The sequence below is a fragment of the Martes martes genome (assembly GCF_963455335.1).
Source record: "Martes martes genome assembly, chromosome: 4".
Taxonomy (NCBI): Eukaryota; Metazoa; Chordata; class Mammalia; order Carnivora; family Mustelidae; genus Martes; species Martes martes.
In genome coordinates, this window is record NC_137891.1 from 146,362,789 (window position 1) to 146,380,548 (window position 17,760).

The 17,760-nt window shown below is 44.3% G+C and overlaps 1 protein-coding gene across 4 annotated transcripts in view; it reads left to right on the forward strand.

Annotated features, from left to right (window-relative positions):
• The window catches only part of FYB2 (FYN binding protein 2), a gene marked incomplete at its 5' end in the record, with an annotated part of 126,743 nt that overhangs the window by 30,965 nt on the left and 78,018 nt on the right, over positions 1-17,760 (forward strand). For 3 of the 4 annotated variants that reach the window (XR_013966651.1, XM_080800485.1, XM_080800484.1), the window contains 2 exons: positions 1,532-1,699; positions 5,926-5,959. Coding sequence is in view for 3 of the 4 variants with exons in the window: in XM_080800485.1 (XP_080656611.1) it covers positions 1,532-1,699; positions 5,926-5,959 (202 nt within the window). The remainder of the gene's footprint in view (positions 1-1,531; positions 1,700-5,925; positions 5,960-17,760) is intronic. The other variant, XM_080800486.1, reaches the window with a different exon arrangement.

The window sequence follows — 17,760 nt, forward strand, 5'->3', positions numbered from 1 at the left end:
TCCCGAGGGCAAGGCTCTGTCCATTCTTTTGTTTGTTTGTTCTTGTTCTTAACTCTATACCCAGCTTCTAGAACAATGCCTGGACTTTAGTAGATAAATTGTTACTGATGAAGGGATAGGAGAGAAGGATGAATGGGAGGAGGGAAAGAAGGATGGGTTGCCTGCCTGACAGAGCTGTTGAGGGGATTAAATGAGATGACCCATGTCCATCTCCTAGCACAGCACCTGGTAAAAAATTAGAAACCAAATTAGTAAGGGATCATTCATTCAGTTTCACTACATCGTCTCCTTAATTTGATAAAGACTGGAATTTCTGACACCATAACTTCTAATTAAAACCTAAGAAGAGAGGAGCTTGGTCCTGACTACTGTAACCCCTGCTGGATGGGCAAGAAGGAAGCTTCCCTCCCTGCCTCTCCCCACTCCTGGCTCCCGGAGGGCAGCAGGGCTCTGAGGAATTTGAACTGAGGAACTTGTAAAACACTGGCCAATGTCTTTATTTTTGGCCCAGATGGTCCATGCAGTATTACATGAACCCCAAATCAAGGTGTTTGGATCATATAAGGTTTTGTGCTATTTTCAGTGTAAGAGGAAGATATGATGTTCGTATATAATATTGGAATTTCTGTTGGAGTTTGGCTTCTGAGTACAGAAGGATGAAATGTATGAAATTGAGACTGTCCTGGAAAATTCCAGGACACAAAACCACAAAATCCACATGTGCCACGTACCTCAAAGTTAGCCTCGAAGCTTGTCCCAGGCTATGAGTCCTGGAAACCAGAGATCAACTCATCCTCCTCTTCAGATCCCCCATGTAATTTGTATGTCCTCAATGCTTGAAGCATCCTTTCGGGGAATAGTCACCATCCCTTTCCTCGGAAGTGGGCACCGTGCTTGATGCTGGCAGCCATCACTCGATGGAGGATGGACTCGCCCCTCTAATATGCCACAACCCTGATAGAGAGGTGTTAATGATATGTCGTCATGGAGGTACCTAACAGAAAGTGATTAATTCTCATCTTGAGTTTGAAATGAATGAAAGCTTCCCAGAGGAGGTGTCATTGGAGCAGGGTCTTAAAGAATGAGTCAGAGCTTTCTAAGACAGAAGCGAGGGAACATTCCAGAACCAAGAAGGGCATGAACAAAGTCTTAGATATATGATGGCTTTTAAAATCCAGTTTGGAGAACTGAGAAGCCATTGGTGTGAGTGAAAGATATTGGGGCTTAAGGTTGGGAAAGTAAGATGGTAAAGTGTGGTAAGAGAAGGATCTGGAAATGTGGATTGGGGTCACATAGTATTTACATGCCAGAGGCTGGAGTACATACATGGACGTCATGCCAAGGAAGACAGGCTTCAGCCTCTGGGCAGCAGACTGGTGACATGATCAGCCTTGTGTTTTTATCAGGGCACTTTGGCCAGTAGGAGGAGAATAGATTAGAGGGGAGAGAGACTGAGGCAGGGACTGGTCAGTTTCATCTGAGAAACCACAAAATGGAAATAGTAATAACCTGCTTTTCTTTTCTTATCCAGGCTCAGAGAAACAGTCTGTTGATAAGCATCAACAACTTCTCAAAACGAAACCACTGCCTTCCATCGAGTCCCTGGGGCCTCCTCCCCCAAAGCCTCCGAAACCCCCAGTTGTGAATCTCCAGGCCTTCCAGAGGCAGGCAGCTGCAATTTCTAAGACCCACACAGAAGGTAAGGAAATGCACCAGCCAGCGAGTGCGAGTCACAGCCCCAATGCCCGTGTCCCCACTATTACCTCCCTCTCCGTGTCAACTCCCAGGTGATAATGCCCAACTGCTTTTCCACGGGACCGGACATCCATCACTGGTTATTTCATGTAGAGGCTGTGGCAGCTTGCCCGTGAAATGACAAATCTGAGGGAATTGGCCCCTTATCGCTCCCGGGCCAGCCTGCTTCCCCTGAGAGCATTGCATTTGATCACTGGGAATCTGTCCAAGAGGAAGAAAAAGAAAAGTAGTCGAGCAGGGAGCAGGCAGCTTTTGTGTTTCCTACAAAGCCTGTGTTGTCAACACAATTGGTGCAGTAGAAGAGGGGAGGGAGTGGGAAGGGAGGAAAGGCAGTGTGAACTTGACCTGTGATCTTAATGGGGGTCCCTCAGGTCTCTGATTGGCCTTTAGTAATTAGTTGAAGGGCCCCCACTCCCGCCCCCACTGGCCCTTTCCAGAAACTGAAGCTTCCTTGCAAGTCCTTTTTCTGTGCTCTTTTTGTGTCCTCCTCTGCAACTTAAAGGAACACCTTCTCCTTCCCTCTCCACCAGCACTGTGCTCTGATCTTGTGGACACTTCAAATGCCTTTGCTTGTTTGCTCTAATGAAACATGAGGGGAGCACACACTTTGGGGTCCTCTGTAAGTGCTAACATTGATCTTACTGGGGCCACGAGTGCCTGCAGATGGTATGCTCAGAGAGCTAAGGCCGTCTTGCATTGTTCTTTTTTTATTTTTTTAAGATTTTATTTATTTATTTGACAGACAGAGATCACAAATAGAGAGGCAGGCAGGTGCGGGGGAAGCAGGATCCCTGCTGAGCAGAGAGCCCAATGTGGGGCTCAATCCCAGGACCCTGAGATCATGACCTGAGCTGAAGGCAGAGGTTTAACCCACTGAGCAACCGAGGTGCCCCTGCATTGTTCTTTTTTTTTTTTTTTTGAAATAATTAATAAAACTACTAACATTTATTGAGCATTTACCTCATTCTGGCCATTATTCTAAGTGGTTATTGAATCAAATGCCAAAGAGTTGAACTATGCTCAAGTTTTAATACATGCATATTTGGATTCTCACAACAGCCTGTGCAGAAGGTAAAGCAGGTCACATAATCCTCAAATCTTCATCCTAAACTCAGAATTCCCGTAATACCCTAAGCTGACTCACATTACATGGCCCAACCAGGATTCAAGCCCAGACCTTTTATTCTAAGTCTGAATATTTTCTCACACACTACACTGTCTTTCCACCAAGAAAAAGCTTGCATTTCATCTACCTTTTCCTTTGTTTGTGCTCTTTCCTCAGTTTTAGAGAAGTGGTTTGGCAAAAGATTAGGTTGACTTAGTAGATCAGGTGCTGATTATAGGAGGGCCTGGAGCTTCACTCACACTGGAAGAGATTATGCTGAGTGAAATAAGTCAAACAGAGAGAGTCAAGTATCATATGGTTTCACTTATTTGTGGAGCATAACAAATAACATGGAGGACAAGGGGAGATGGAGAGGAGAAGGGAGTCAAGGGAAATTGGAAGGGGAGGTGAACCATGAGAGACTACGGACTCTGAAAAACAACCTGAGGGTTTTTAAGGGGCAGGGGGTGGGAGGTTGGGGGAACCAGGTGGTGGGTATTAGGGAGGGCACAGATTGCATGGAGCACTGGGTGTGGTGCAAAAACAATGAATACTGTTATGCTGAAAATTAAAAAAAAAAAAAAGAAGAGAGTGAGAATATGTTGGCTAACTGAACATAATAAGGAAAAAAATAATTTAAAAGAAAAAGAAGAGAGGGAGAAGTCTAAAGTCAACATTTTCTATAAATTAATTTCACACCATGAATTGCAGAATTTGTAAGTAAAATAGAACCTCACAGAATCCCCATTTAATTGTCTTGCCCACATTTACACAATAAGTGCCAGACTTAGAACTAGAACCCCAAAATGCTTGGATCCAAAGTTATTGGCCTTTCCACTATACAATGACGCTTTCTATTTTCTTCAAATTTGGAGACAATTCGCTTCTCCTCATTCCACAGGAGAACTCTATTAAGAGTGCATTGTTCTTTTGACCGCTTCAAACAACCTCATGGTTGTTAAATTCCTTGAACTCACTCGGTGGTTCTCACACTTCAGCCTGCACCAGAATCACCTAGAGGATTTGTCAAAACACAGATCCCAGGACCCCATTCCCAGAGTTTCTGATTTATTTGGTCTGGATTGGCTGCCTAAGAATTTGCCTTTTTAACAATTTCCCCAGGGGGATGCTGATGCTCTCTGGTCCAGGAACCACACATGAAGAACCACTGCTGCAAAACATCTAAAGTGTTATCCTAAAAGAAATTCTATATAAAGAAATAGAGTTCTGGCTGCCACCTTGCGTCCACTTATGCATGCACCTAATCTCAGTTGGTTTGACTGAGACCCCTGAGTGCCAACTCTAGTCCCATTTCCGCTCCACCAAGATAAGATAAACTATCATGAACCAGGAGAAACGCACCAGACTGCAAGCCCAGGTGCGCATTGGTAGAAAAGGAACAGCTGGCTGGAAGAAGATGGCTCATAGAATGGCGACAGCAGATGATAAAACCTTAGTTCTCTCTCTCTTTCTTTTGTTTAAAGATTTTATTTATATATTTGAGAGAGAGAGCATGAGAGAGCATGAGTGGGGTGGGGCAGGGGCAGAAGGAGAAGCAGACTCCCCACTGGACAGGGAGCCCGATGAGAGACTCAATCCCAGGACCCTGGAATCATGATCTGAGCTGAAGGCAGAGGCTTAACCGACTGAGCCGCCCAGGGACCCAAACCTTAGTTCTCCTTATAGAAGTTAGGGGTAAACAATATCTCTGGTATTGAAGAAGTGAGTAAGTTCACAACCAAGGAACCATGATCCCTTCCCACAACCCGAAAGTCCAGGCATGGGAGCAGCGAACGCTTTCACCATCACAGGCCACGCTGAGAGGAAGCAGCTGACAGGGCTGCTACCCAGTGTCTTAAACCAGCTTAGTGCAGAGGGTCCGACTAGTCAAAGAAGACCGGCTGAAGCTCTGGCCACACAATGCATGGATGGGACCGCACCACTTGCTACCGGAGAGGAGGAGGGGGACGAGGAGGAAGAGGAAGAAGTTCCAGATCTTGTGGAGAATTTTGACAAAGCTTCCAAGAGTGAAGCAAACGGAATTAAGTCAATTTCTGAAGAAGATGGAACTTGAAGAGGTGACTGGAGCTGCTGTTTTATATGATGACTGCTTTTTAAAATTTTGTTCATGGATCTGATGGCCTCTAGATCTCTAGTATTTTTAAGCTCAGCCCCTTGGACACAGCAGCACTTTCCAGTTTTTGCTTAAACACTATTCATTCTTTGAGGCTCATTAAACTGAAGAAGCCTGGGAAGTTTGAAACAAGGTTCATGAAGTTCTTTACCTGGTTGAAAAAGAAGAAGAAGAAGAGAAGAAAAAGAAAAGAAAATGAAAGAGCTCTCTTATAAGTATACTTTAATAATAGTTTGGATACCTCCCTAACGGAGAAGACTAAGTATGATTTTTATAAACATTAAATAATTCAGACCTCAAACCCTCTTTCTGAAAGCAAAGAAGGTTGTCAGAGAACATAGAACAAAGCACCAAGTCTTCTGTAATAAAATGGCCTTTGTAAATCCCAGCCCTCCCCCACCACTAGCTACTTAAGTTTGCACATGTTACTTACTGAGCCTCATTGTCCTTATCTGTAAAATGGGGATGAGAGTAACACTCCTCTCTCAGGATTTTTGTGAGGATAAATGAGATGAATCACGGAAAGGGTTTAAACAGTGCTGGGCACACCAGGAAGCGCTCAGTAAATGCACGGTTATCGGTTATCATTATGGGAAGCTTGTGTTGAGCAGCTATGCTCTCCTTCCTTGCCCTGGACCCTGTGATAGACACAAGAGTTAAAGAGAGAAACCCCACACCAGTTCTGGTGCTCCAGAAGGTCAAAGTCTAATCCGAAAGCTCAAGATCGTCTTCATAAAGAAGCACCATATGGTGTGGGTGAGCACTGCACTGCGGGATGGAAGGAGGGTCCCCTAGGTGCCGGGGGGTGGGGGGGCACCAGTGAGTCACCACTCCTCATTTTGTCTCTGGGGTCAGGGCATTGCACAAACAAAGGCTGCTTTCATCAGGCTGCCGCCTACACCCCTTTTCACTCTACCTCTTGCTCTTACAGCAGCTGTGGAAGAGGACTGCCTGCCTCCAGAGAGGTGAGTACCTGTTTATTTGTTGTGGGGGAGCACAGCGTGTGGAGCATTGACAGGCTGCTTAGCCAGCCTGAGAGCAGGCAAAAAGCCCAAGCCAGGTGTCTGCCTATCTCAGAAGGGTTGCAGGAAGAACAGATTTATAAGCAACAAACTGCAACTTTTGTTTTAGAGGCGAGATTAAATAAACTCCTTTTAACTGCTGTGCTGACATTAAGTTGCAAAGATGGTCCTCTGAGGTACTTTTATTTATTATACAGCCGGGTTTGGTAAATTGAAACATCAGCTTCCATAGTAATAAATCGAATTAGAGGCCACAGAATGCCGTGGGCAGCTGGTGCGACATTAGAACCTGATAATGGGACAAAGGACCTTCTGTTTTTGCTGTACTTGTTCTGAGAATTTTGCCATGGAACCATCAGGTCGTTAATTCACTCAACCAAATACTATCTCTTGAGCCCTTTGATGTGTCATGCATTAAACTGGCTACTTTTTACACATTTCTCACTTCCTTTTCTCAAGGCTGGAAAGTTGCTGCTGCTGTCCTTATTTTGTAACTACAGACACATGGGCTCAGAAAGTTTGGCCACTTGCAGAACCATGATTCCAATCCAAGTATCCCTAAACTATTTTTTTCTATTGACTATAAGGGAAACTTAAGATTGTGTAAGTTTGAGGTATACAAGGTGTTAGTTTACTGCATTTACAAATCACAGTATGATTACTACGGTAGTGTTAGCTAACCCCTTGATCACCTCACATAATTCTCATTTCTTTTTTGTGTTGAGAACAGTTAAGATCTAATCTCTCAGCAAACTTAAAATTTATAATACATTATATTTTTTTGCCATAATCACTCTTTGTACATTAGATCTCCAGAACTTACTTATCTACTACTACTTAAACAATATCTCTCCAGTTCACCCACCCCTCAGCCTCTGGTAACTATGATTTACTCTGTTTTTATAAGGTTTGTTTTTTTTTTTTAGATTTTGTGTGTAAGTGATACCATACAGTAATTGTTTTTCTGTGTCTGACTTATCTCACTTAGTGTAATGTCACCAAGGTCCACCCATGTTGTCACAGATGGTAGGATTTTCTTCTTTCTCGTGGCTAAATAACTTTCTGTTGTATATATTCTTCACATCTTCTTTATCCATTCATCTGTTGATGGGCGCTTAGGTTGTTTCCATATCTTGGCTCTTGTGAATAAATGCTGCCATATTAACATGAGTGTAGTGGTCTCTCTTTGAGATGCTGATTTCATTTTCTTCAGATACATACCCAGGAGTGCTGGGTCATGCAACAGTTCAACTCTTAATGGAACCTCTCTACTCTTTTCTGTAGTGACTGTACTAACAGGTATGCCCAAATTGTTTTGATTGTATCATGTCCCCTCCCTCACAAAGATGTTCCTTTTCTCAAGAAGGTCAGCCTTCAAAGAAGTAAGCATAAAAACAAATAATCCTATTATTTACTAAATTATTATAATAGTAGAGTGTGTTTAGTTTTCTAATAGAGGAAAGTGTAAGATTTAGAGGTTGCACAAATAGGGGAGTGATCGCCTGTCCTTGGACAGGCCAGTGAAGTGTTGATAGAAAATGTATCTGTTATCTTTTGCTCCAATCATACCACATAATAAGCAACAAAATATCAATAGCACACAGCAGGAGTGTGGGGTCTGCGGAGGCTGAGCTCTGCTGGTATTGCTAGAATGTTGCAGACTACCCAGGCAGTTTTGCTGATATGGACCAGGGTTTCTCATGTGTAGGAGGATCAGCCTGTAGCCAGCTGATCTAGGATTGCCTTGGCTGGCACAAGGGGGGCAACATGACTTAGCAACAGCTGTCTCACCCTCCAGCAAGTTACCTGAGGAATGATCTACAGCCACAGCTGACAAGCAAGACAATCCCCATTGCACAAATACTTTTTCAACTCTGCCATGTCACATTTGCTAACATCCTATTGGTTAAAGCAAGTCACACGGCCCAGTTTTGGAGTGGAAGGATGCCAAACCTTTACCTATACGGGGGCAGGGATCCAGGAAGGAAACATTTGCAGGGAGTACCAAGGATAGACATGTGCTGGGTGACATAGGGAGGGGCGCTGTAGGCAGAGGCGGGAGGTGTAAGGAAGCAGGTCCCCACAGGGAAAATCAGAAATAGCTAAGTAGACTTGGTGTGGAAAGGGTGATATGAATGGAGAGAAAAGCTATCACAGAGGAAGACAGGAACCAAATATTGGAGGTTCTTGTCCACCAAGGACTAGATACAATAATCTTGTTCCCCAAGGGACTGACCGAGTGGTGTTGGGCATGGTTCATGTGTCCCAGGATCTCCTAGTTTAGTCGCCCATTCAGAAGAATAAAATGACAGCACAGCGTGGGTCACTGAAGCCACATGCTATGTGCAATTACGTGAAAGAGAAAATTTAGACAGCTAAGGCAATGATTTGCACTGTTCACTCAATGAACATGGGCCCCCCAGGGTGACAGTTTGAGTGGACAATGTAATTCTGCTGTGCTCTGAGCCAGTCTCGGTTCCCTCAGGACACACATTCTGTGGGCCTCTCAGCATGACTACTTGTGTGCTGCGATTGTAGTGTATGACTAGATCGGTACTCTTCTTACCGTTTGGCTCAACTAAGCTGACTTCTTCTCCGGCCCTTTACTCAAAGACAGCTGTCTGTCTCCACATGGAGGACAAACTCGCTTGACAGGCAAGTATTGGGAAACAGTGACGAGTCTCCAATATGACAGCTTCTTCCTAAGGGTTGTGGAAGGGCAGTTGGACTGTTGTGTCCTTTCACACTGGCTCTAGAACCTAACCATCATCGGAAATGAGGTTCGTTGTACCTCTGATATGATACGGGCCGTAGTGTTGTCAGAGTACAAAGCAAAACAGACCAAGAGGGAGCCGGGATACTTAGGGGTGGCTTCATGGAGATGAAAGATCTTCAGATGTCTTTTGTGTGATGGGTCTGAATTAGTAGTTTTACTTATTCCCTTTTGTGAGACTGTGCGGTAGGTGAGGGCAGGACATGGTTCCCGTAAAGAATTACATTCCTGACTTATCATTGGTTAATGGATGATGGATGGACCAATGGATGTTTAGTGCAGAGATAGACCATGACTGAAAGCAAGGTGGTAGTAAAAAGTGGAGGACAAACAGACACGAAGTATTCTGATGTGGAAGAATAAGAGAGAAGGTTGGATCCTAATGTTAATTAGGTACCATGCTGAATAGTTAGGACCACGAGCTTGCATGAGGTAGTTTAAACGAGTAAATGCCACGATGCTGAGCAGCCTTAGAAACAACTTCCATGGAAACCAGTGCTTGTTTGGAAAGAACATCGCCCGTGTTCATGGTATTAATCTTCAGTACAGATACCAGATTAGAAACAGAATACATCGGGTCTCGTTACTGGAGGGGGACCTGGCAAGTATTAACAAGTCTGGGGTTTTTCATCTGAGCCCTACCACTTCACACCTATGTAACCTTGAACAAATGCCTTAACCTCTGCAAACCTTAGTTTCCACTTATGTAAAATGGGAGGCTGATAGGACCTAAGTCATACAGTTGTGGTGATACTAAATGCAACAATGATTATAAAGGGTCGAGTGCACAACTGAGCATGTGGAAAGTGTTCCATAAAGCTTGCTTAGTTTCCTATAACCCCTCTAAAGGCAGGAATCCATGCTCAGAACCTTAATCTCTTCTAAAATCCTTGGAGGAGGAGCTCATTCCTTGAACAATAAGAGATATGAGGTTGGATCCTAAAGTTAATTAGGTACCACGCTGAGGAGTTGGGCCTGTAGCTTGTAATGATGAGTTAGCTTAAACTAGTAATGTATTTGTCCTGTTGAGGCACATTTTATTCGTTCAACATATATTTTTTTAAAAATTCAATTAGCCAACACAGTGTATCATTAGTTTCAGAGGCAGTGTTCAACAATTCATCAGATATGCATTCAACGTGTATTTACTGACAATGTACTATATGTCAAGGCCTCTTATGTACACTGAGAATATAGCAGGGCACACATGCACACTTACGGGCACACATGCATTTGTTTTATCTATTCAAACGTCCCAATTGAACTGGGACCCAAAACTGGCATCCCTACCCTAGACTCCCATCTGTCCAAGATCTGCTCATTGGTTGAGTAGACAGGGTCTTTACCCTTCCTTACCTGGCGGTTCTTAAAACATCTAGGGACTGCATTCTGTTAAGTAAAACTGTCATCATTTTCAACCACTATTCCCCAAATATGTTTTATGTTTTTGCCACATTTTTATGGATATATGTTTATAATCATCTTGTCAGAAACTCAGTGCATTTACAGTAGCCACTTTCACCTTTGAACCTCTTCACATCCTGTATTAAATATGAGAAGCAGCACTGTGTCCTGCAACAAGTACAGGTCTAGAGTCAGACTCCCATAGAGCCAGACCCCTCCTCTATGCCTATGACAGCTCAGAGCTTTGATATACACATCTGTGAAGTGGACACAATAGTTCTTCCTTGATTGTCATGAAGACGAAATGAGATAAATTGCATAAAGCATGGAGTGTACGGAAGATGCTCGGTGAGTCTTGGTGTCCTCAACCCTTGACCTCTCCATCCCTTGTTGTCTCTGGAATAAATATCTCGTTAGTTCCCAACAGTGCAATGACTCTTTGGAGATTCTTCTTTGTCATCACTCTTTCATGCAAACCATGCTGGCTGGCATCCCTCTTGAATAAGCAGCCCCTACTTATGTGAGCAAAGCAGGTTAGTCCCAGGGCGGCAATTAGCGCTGGGTCTCTGTCAGTACTTAGCAGAGTCGGCTAATATTTTATTCATTAGCTATAAATATGGCTTTTCTCCCATTAAGCAGTGTCAGAGGCTAGTCCTGACTCAGGAAATCTCTGACTCAGACACTAAGGAGGGAAGAGCCTCCTTATTTCAGAAGAGAAGACTCCTACAGATTCTCAGACGAGGATCCTTGGGTGGGTCCCAGGAGTCCACCATTTTCTCTCCTGAACTTTTTAATTTTGGGTCTCATCTTTATGATAGTCTTTAAAAGATAATATAAGTTTATTTTGAGTCTTTCAGATGATCTCTTTCGACCTAATATTTTGGAACACGCTTTTGTATTTGTGTTTTTGATATTTCTACTCCCTGCAGAGTGAAAAACACAGATGCCTCCCCGGGCTGGGTGGATTATGTGACTCTGTCTAGAACCCACATTAGACAATGGGAAGGAGAGATCCTGTGGAAATGGGAAGAAATGCCTTACCTAAGGCATTCAATTAAAATATTGATAATAGGGGTGCCTGGGTGGCTCAGTGGGTTAAAGCCTCTGCCTTCGGCTCAGGTCATGGTCCCAGGGTCCTGGGATCGAGCCCCGCATCGGGCTCTCTGCTCAGCAGGTAGCCTGCTTCCCCCTCTCTTTCTGCCTGCCTCTCTGCCTACTTGTGATCTCTGTCTGTCAAATAAATTTTTTAAAAATCTAAAAAAAAAAATAATGATAATAGCAGAACAGCTACACTGTGGTAAAACAAAATGCATTTCTTATCTTCACTTGAATAGTGGTAAGTGCTATAAAGAGAGTGTTTTAAAGAGCCTTCAGATAGAAACTGGGGACAGGGAGCGGGATAAAGGAAGTGTAGGATGATCAGGAAAGGCCTGAGGTGGTGACCTGTGAGTTGAGACCTGCGTGATGAGGCCCCAATCATGAAAGGTCTAGGAGATGGACATTCCAGGAGAGGGACCAGCTGGAGCAGTGTCTCAGGGGAGAACAGTGTCAGCACATTGAGGTAACTAGAAAGGAGGGGGACAATAGCTAAGCACAGTGCACTGATGGAATGGTGGTTGTACTGAGAGCCGTGGAATCTGGAGGCTGTTCTCTAAATATGTTGGGAAACTACAGGAGTTTTAAGCCAGGGAGTAACGTGAGCTGACATTTATTTTGTAAAGATCACTTTGGAGGCTGCACAAAAAAAATGAGTGTGGAAACAGGTAGAAACAGCTTTAGAAGCCATTGCAACAACAAAACGGTAACAATAAATATAGTGATCCGCACTCATATTGATGATCTTCTAAGCACTTTAAATATAGGGCTCCAGGGGCACCTGGGTGGCTCAGTGGGTTAAAGCCTCTGCCTTCGGCTCGGGTCATGATCCCAGGTCCTGGGATCGAGCCCCGCATCGGGCTCTCTGCTCGGCGGGGAGCCTGCTTCCTCCTCTCTCTCTGCCTGCCTCTCTGCATACTTGTGATCTCTGTCTGTCAAATAAATAAATAAAATCTTTAAAAAAAAAAAATATAGGGCTCCATTCATGGCAATCCTAAGAGGTAGGGGATATTCTAATTTTATAGATGAGGAAACTGAGTCACAAAGAGGTTTAATCTCTTAATTTGGACAAGGTGGTAGAAATAGAGGGGGTTTTGTTGTTGTTGTTGTTGTTTAGAAAAAGAAGGGACTCAAGTTGTATTTTGGAGGACATGCAGTGATTGTGGGATCAGCTGTGGAGAATGAGACAGGTGGGCAAGAGAGGACTGTAAGACCCTTTCCAGGTGCTTTGCTGTTGCCATCATTGTTGGCTTCAGCACGTGTGGAATGTTTGGTACATGGTCAGTGCTCAGTATAAGACTGACCCTCCCTGAAAACTATTTGGGATTGCTTTTTACTTAAAACAAGCATGTCTTACATGTGCGTGTAGGACCAGAAGCTCTTAGGACTAGTTTTTAATTTGTTTGGGCCAACAGCGTTCTTTCGTAAATGGCTGCATTTCAGGTAGTCAAGACTGGTATACACCAGCTCTGACTGACCAACAGCAAAACAGGTTCCTCATGATGGTATCTGGGAGGTGGAGGTGGGCCATCACATCCCAGTGTGCCAAACTCAATCACTACGGGGCAAGAAGGAAGACCAGGGATTTTTAAAGCCTGTGCCTTATGAAGTTTTAGACCCAGAATATTCAGGTGGCTTCAGCTCAAGCCACTTGAGTAAATTCTTATTACCCCTTTTGAATCGGCTTCCAGAAACACAACAAGGCTACTGTTTGGCCTGTCTTTCCAAGGGCGGTGGCGGCCAGAATGGTACATTTATTTGGGGGTTTTCTTTCATATTTTCGAGGATTCTTCCTTTAAAAAGTTACCTTCCTTTAAAAAGTTCACCTAGATTCTGTGTATTGAACACTTACCATAGACAAAGCCTTGTTCTCTATACTTAATGTCCACTCTCTCATTTTCAAACTCCCAACCACAACCACCCCATGAAGGCTAGTGGACGCTCTGACCATAGAGTCGGGTTAAGGAACCCAACCTGATGCCTCTGGGCCATCACCCTTGAGGAGTCTGACCTGGTCAGTGTGGCTCTAGAGCTTCACTTCTCGCCCCCCACTGCAAACTGCCTTCCTGAGGATTCACATTGGGGCTTTGCCTACAACAAAGGTGGGCAGGGTTTACCAGACTCCTGGTCTGCTCTACAAGTTGAGCCGAGACATTCTTGAATACCTCTCCTGCCTTAGGATTTCCTTTTCTGTCTGCAGAGACATCTGTGTGAGGGAGCCTGGCCAGGTTAGAGCTAAAGCATCAAAGCATTTGGAGCCAATTCTCAGCTTTTCTCTTCTGTTGCATTCACATGACAAGCTGGAAAGACTCATGAGTTAGGAAGAAACCAGGCAGTAATGTTGCAGACTTGGAGCCTCTTTTGGTACATAGGTTTAGTCAGAAAGGTTGACTGGAAACTAATCTTTGACTATGGGCATGGGCTAGGCATTGCTTGGCCCTTTCCGTCTGTTAGACTCATTTTAGCCCCATGATCATCTGTGGAGGGCAAAAATAATATTCCCATTTTGTAGAGGAGAAAGCAGGGGCTCAGAGAGGTTTCATGACTTGCCTTAAAGTATATGATAGTACAGAGCTAATCGAGGATGTGAACTCAGGACTGGGAGTTTGTAAGAATTTTCAACTGCACTGTCCTGTCTCAGAATTTTCCCAACATGGGAGATTTTTGGAGGTTATCTGTTAGATTCTAAATTCCATGATTGTCTGTCTCTCTCACCTTTCTCACTTACCAGAAAGTAGATGTGCAAATAGTAATTATTTAATGATGAAGTAAGTAATGGACCAATTGAGTGGCAGATTGAGGGAGAAGGATAGACAAATAAAATGATACCACCTTCCATGAACTTTTATATAAATAAAGCATTTCTAGGCTCTGTCATCTGTGTATGTTGCATTGACCTGCATGTCCAGTATCATGTCCTTTAATATGAAACAACGACAAATAATCAGGACAATCTGAGCTCTTCATTTGCCCTTGTGTGTCACGGAAGGGCTCTTGTCTTGTGAAGATGTGGACTCCCGTGAGAGCTTCTCTGTCCTCTGCTCCTCCTCAGTCTGGGTCAACTCCGAGTGACCCTACCACGAAGCTCATCCTTATTATTCTAGCCGCCCCGTAAGGCACTCCCCTCTCGTGCCCCATTCTGTAGTTATTTACTCAAACTAATCATTGAGCACTTCACCTCCATTTTACATTTAGAATAAAATTCAGAAACCCCAAACTCCTTACCAGGGCCAAGAGGGCCTACAGGTTCTGGTTACTCTGTGCTCTCTCCCCGGTTCACTGCCTTCAGCCCCCTGGCTGGCCTTTTGGCCTCTCCTCAAACACAGCAAGCACGTTCGTACCAAGCACCCATGTTGGCTGCTTCCTGGGAAGGAAAGAGAGTGATCTCCTCCCAAATCTTTAGCTGATGGCTCCTTCTCATCGTGCAGGATTCGTTCAGTCTGTGAGCTAGTCAGTGAACGTTTATTGAGCCCAGCTATGTGCCAGACATGGTTCTAGATGCTGATAAAGCAACAGAAAGCGAAGTCTCTGCCCTCGTGAATATACCTTTTAGTTGGGAAGAAGGACAGAGAAGCAAATAATGATAAAATGTAAGGCAATGGTAAATGCTTACATGTCTACTTCCTCAACCACACCCGTGTCTCCTGTCCCAAGGCAACATCTGTTCCATGCAGAGGCCTGCTTAGCTCTTCTGTTAGCACTTACTAATGCTTCGAGTAATAATTATTCTGGCTTATTTTCTTGGTTATTCTACACCATGAGAGTCTTGAGTTCAAGGACCTTGTCTATTATTTGCTTTTATATTGTGGAACCGTGTTTGGCACTGAGGAGGAGCTCAGTGAAAATGTTCATGATACGATATCATCTGTCTGTGTAGGAGTTTTTAGTGTCAACGTGAGTGTCAGAGGGGGTTCTAGACAATCGGGAGCCTATAGTGTGCCAGGCATTGTATTTGTCAACAGGGGCCCAACATTGAATGATCTATAAGATCGCAGAGCAAAAGAAAAAAAATTAGGGGCACCTGGGTGACTCAGTCGGTTAAGTGGCCGCCTTCAGCCAAGGTCATGATCCCGGGGTCCTGGGATCAAGCCCCGCATCAGGTTCCTTGCTCAGCAGGAGCCGGCTTCTCCCTCTCCCTCTGCCTGCCGTTCCCCCTGCTTGTTCTCTCTCTCTCAGATAAATAACACCTTTTTAAAAAAGAAAATTAAAGTAATAAAAAGTAATGAAATGATTTAAAGATGAGGACAACTACTAAGTATAATATAAAGCAAAAGGTTATATAGTTACAGATGGTGGGGAAGAGGGCTATTTGGAAAAGGAAGTAGAAGGACTTTCTTGAAGGCAACCTATAAGGGGAGACCTCATGGTTGAAAAAGAGCTGGGCATACAGAGTCATTCCAGGTGGCAGGAAGAGCCTTTGCAAAGTCCTCGAGGTAGGAGAGAGTATGGCATCCTTGCAAGACAGATGGGAGGCCAGTGTGGTCAGAGTGTCATGGGGGAGGAGAAGAATGGTTGGACAGGAGTTTGGAGAGGTTGCTTGAAGTAAGATAATGAAGGGGAGACACTTGATGGTTTTGTTGCTGTTTTTCATTAAGAGTCATAGGAAGGGCGTGCCTGGGTGGCTCGGTCAGTTAGGCATCTGACTCTTGATCTCAGCTCAGATCTTGATCTCAGGGTTGTGAGATGGAGTCCTGTGCTGGGCTCCATGCTGGGCATGAAGCCTGCTTAAAAAAAAAGAATCCTAGGAAGCCTCAGAAGAGTCTTAAGCAGGATTGTGACAAGGTTCAGATCCTCTTTTTAAAAGATCATGCTGACCACTTTGTAGAGATGTAGATAATAGAATATAGAAGGAACAAAGAGAATGACACTTACTTTGTATTTTAAAGAAAAAGTCAAAGTTGGTGAAGAGGCCATTGGTGGTAAGGATCTGACAAGCAGAAGAGTCACATATATGGAAACTGAGGGGCGGGAGGCATCCTGGTGTGTTCAGGAACCATCATCTGACATGTTTAGAATGGATGGTGGCGGGGTGGGTGTGGGGCAGTGCAGCATGGAATAGTTCATTAAGTGTTGGCTGAATTAGATGGCACTTTGTGTACCTAACTGTGTATGATTATGTACAATCTGTTTTTGTTACTTCCCAGCTTCTCGGGTGTCCCCCTCCCCCACCTTCCTGTCTAAATTAGACATTCTTTGAAAGCAGGGAGAGGATCTGCCACCTCTTACCAGCTGCATAACTGAAGTTTGCTTAAATGGAATGCTTTTGCAACCCTTGAGAATTAGAAGATCTGGGGAGTATGTTGTAAAGGGTTAAGAGCATAGACTTTGGGTCAGATGACCTCAGATTCCCATTTTGAGCTCTGCACATGAGCTGTGTGATCTTAGGAAAGTAATTTAATATCTCTGGGCCTCCCATTTCCTCACATGGGGGATGGTGCCATCAATAAATCCTACCTCCTAGGGTTGCTTCGAGGGTTGAGATGAATATCTTTAACTCCACGGGGTGCCCGGCAGTGTTGTCAACACTTGATAAATGGCTGCTCTTCGTTGTTTGTTGGGAGGAGCGGGTTTGTCTGTAACAAGGTCTAGTGCACAAAAGGGCTGGAGTCCGCAGACAGGCCTCCGACTTGAAGTCTGCCGCTAGCTCCGAGGATGACCTGCTCTCCCTCTCAGTGAAACGGGTGGGGTTGGATGTTGTGGCCACCTCAAAGAGACACCCTGAAATTTGACATGCTGATATGTTACAAGCTGACCTTACTACTGAAAATGAGGGCTTAAGGTTATTTTTTTTTCAGGCTACAGAAGTGGCCAGTAGTTAAGACTCTGCTTTAGCGGTGGCATTACAGAAGTCAGAGTGCTTTAAGAAAGTCATGCATGCCTAAGGGGCTCCTGGGTGGCTCAGCTGGGTAGGCAGCCAACTCTTGATTCAGCTCAGGGTCATGAGATCGAGCCTGGCATTGGGCTCTGTGCTCAGTAGGGAGGCAGCTTCAGGATTCTCTCTCTCTTCCTCTCCATCTGCCCCTCCCCTGCTCGTGTGTGCTCACTCATTCTCTCAAATAATTTTTTTTAAAAAACGGAAAGAAATAACATTTAATTTGCACACCTTGTGGCCAGTCAGGTTAACACATAAAATTATCACAGGCATCATAGTTTTGTGGCCCTTTATAGGAAGAATGGGGTTCTATATTCATAGATTAAAAACAAATACCTTGTCTTTAGAGTGATGTTGGGGGCATTGAATTTGTTGTTTGTTGCAGCTGTTGTTGAAACCAAAGGAGAATTAGGAAGGTCATCAAACATGTACTAGTAAGGTTGAGCTTACACACACACATGCATGTGCATATATATGTAACTCTACAGACACACATATGTATATATAGACATTTAAACCACATGTATCAGGGTGCCTGGGTGGCTCAGTGGGTTAAGCCTCTGCCTTGGGCTCAGGTCATGATCCCAGGGTCCTGGGATC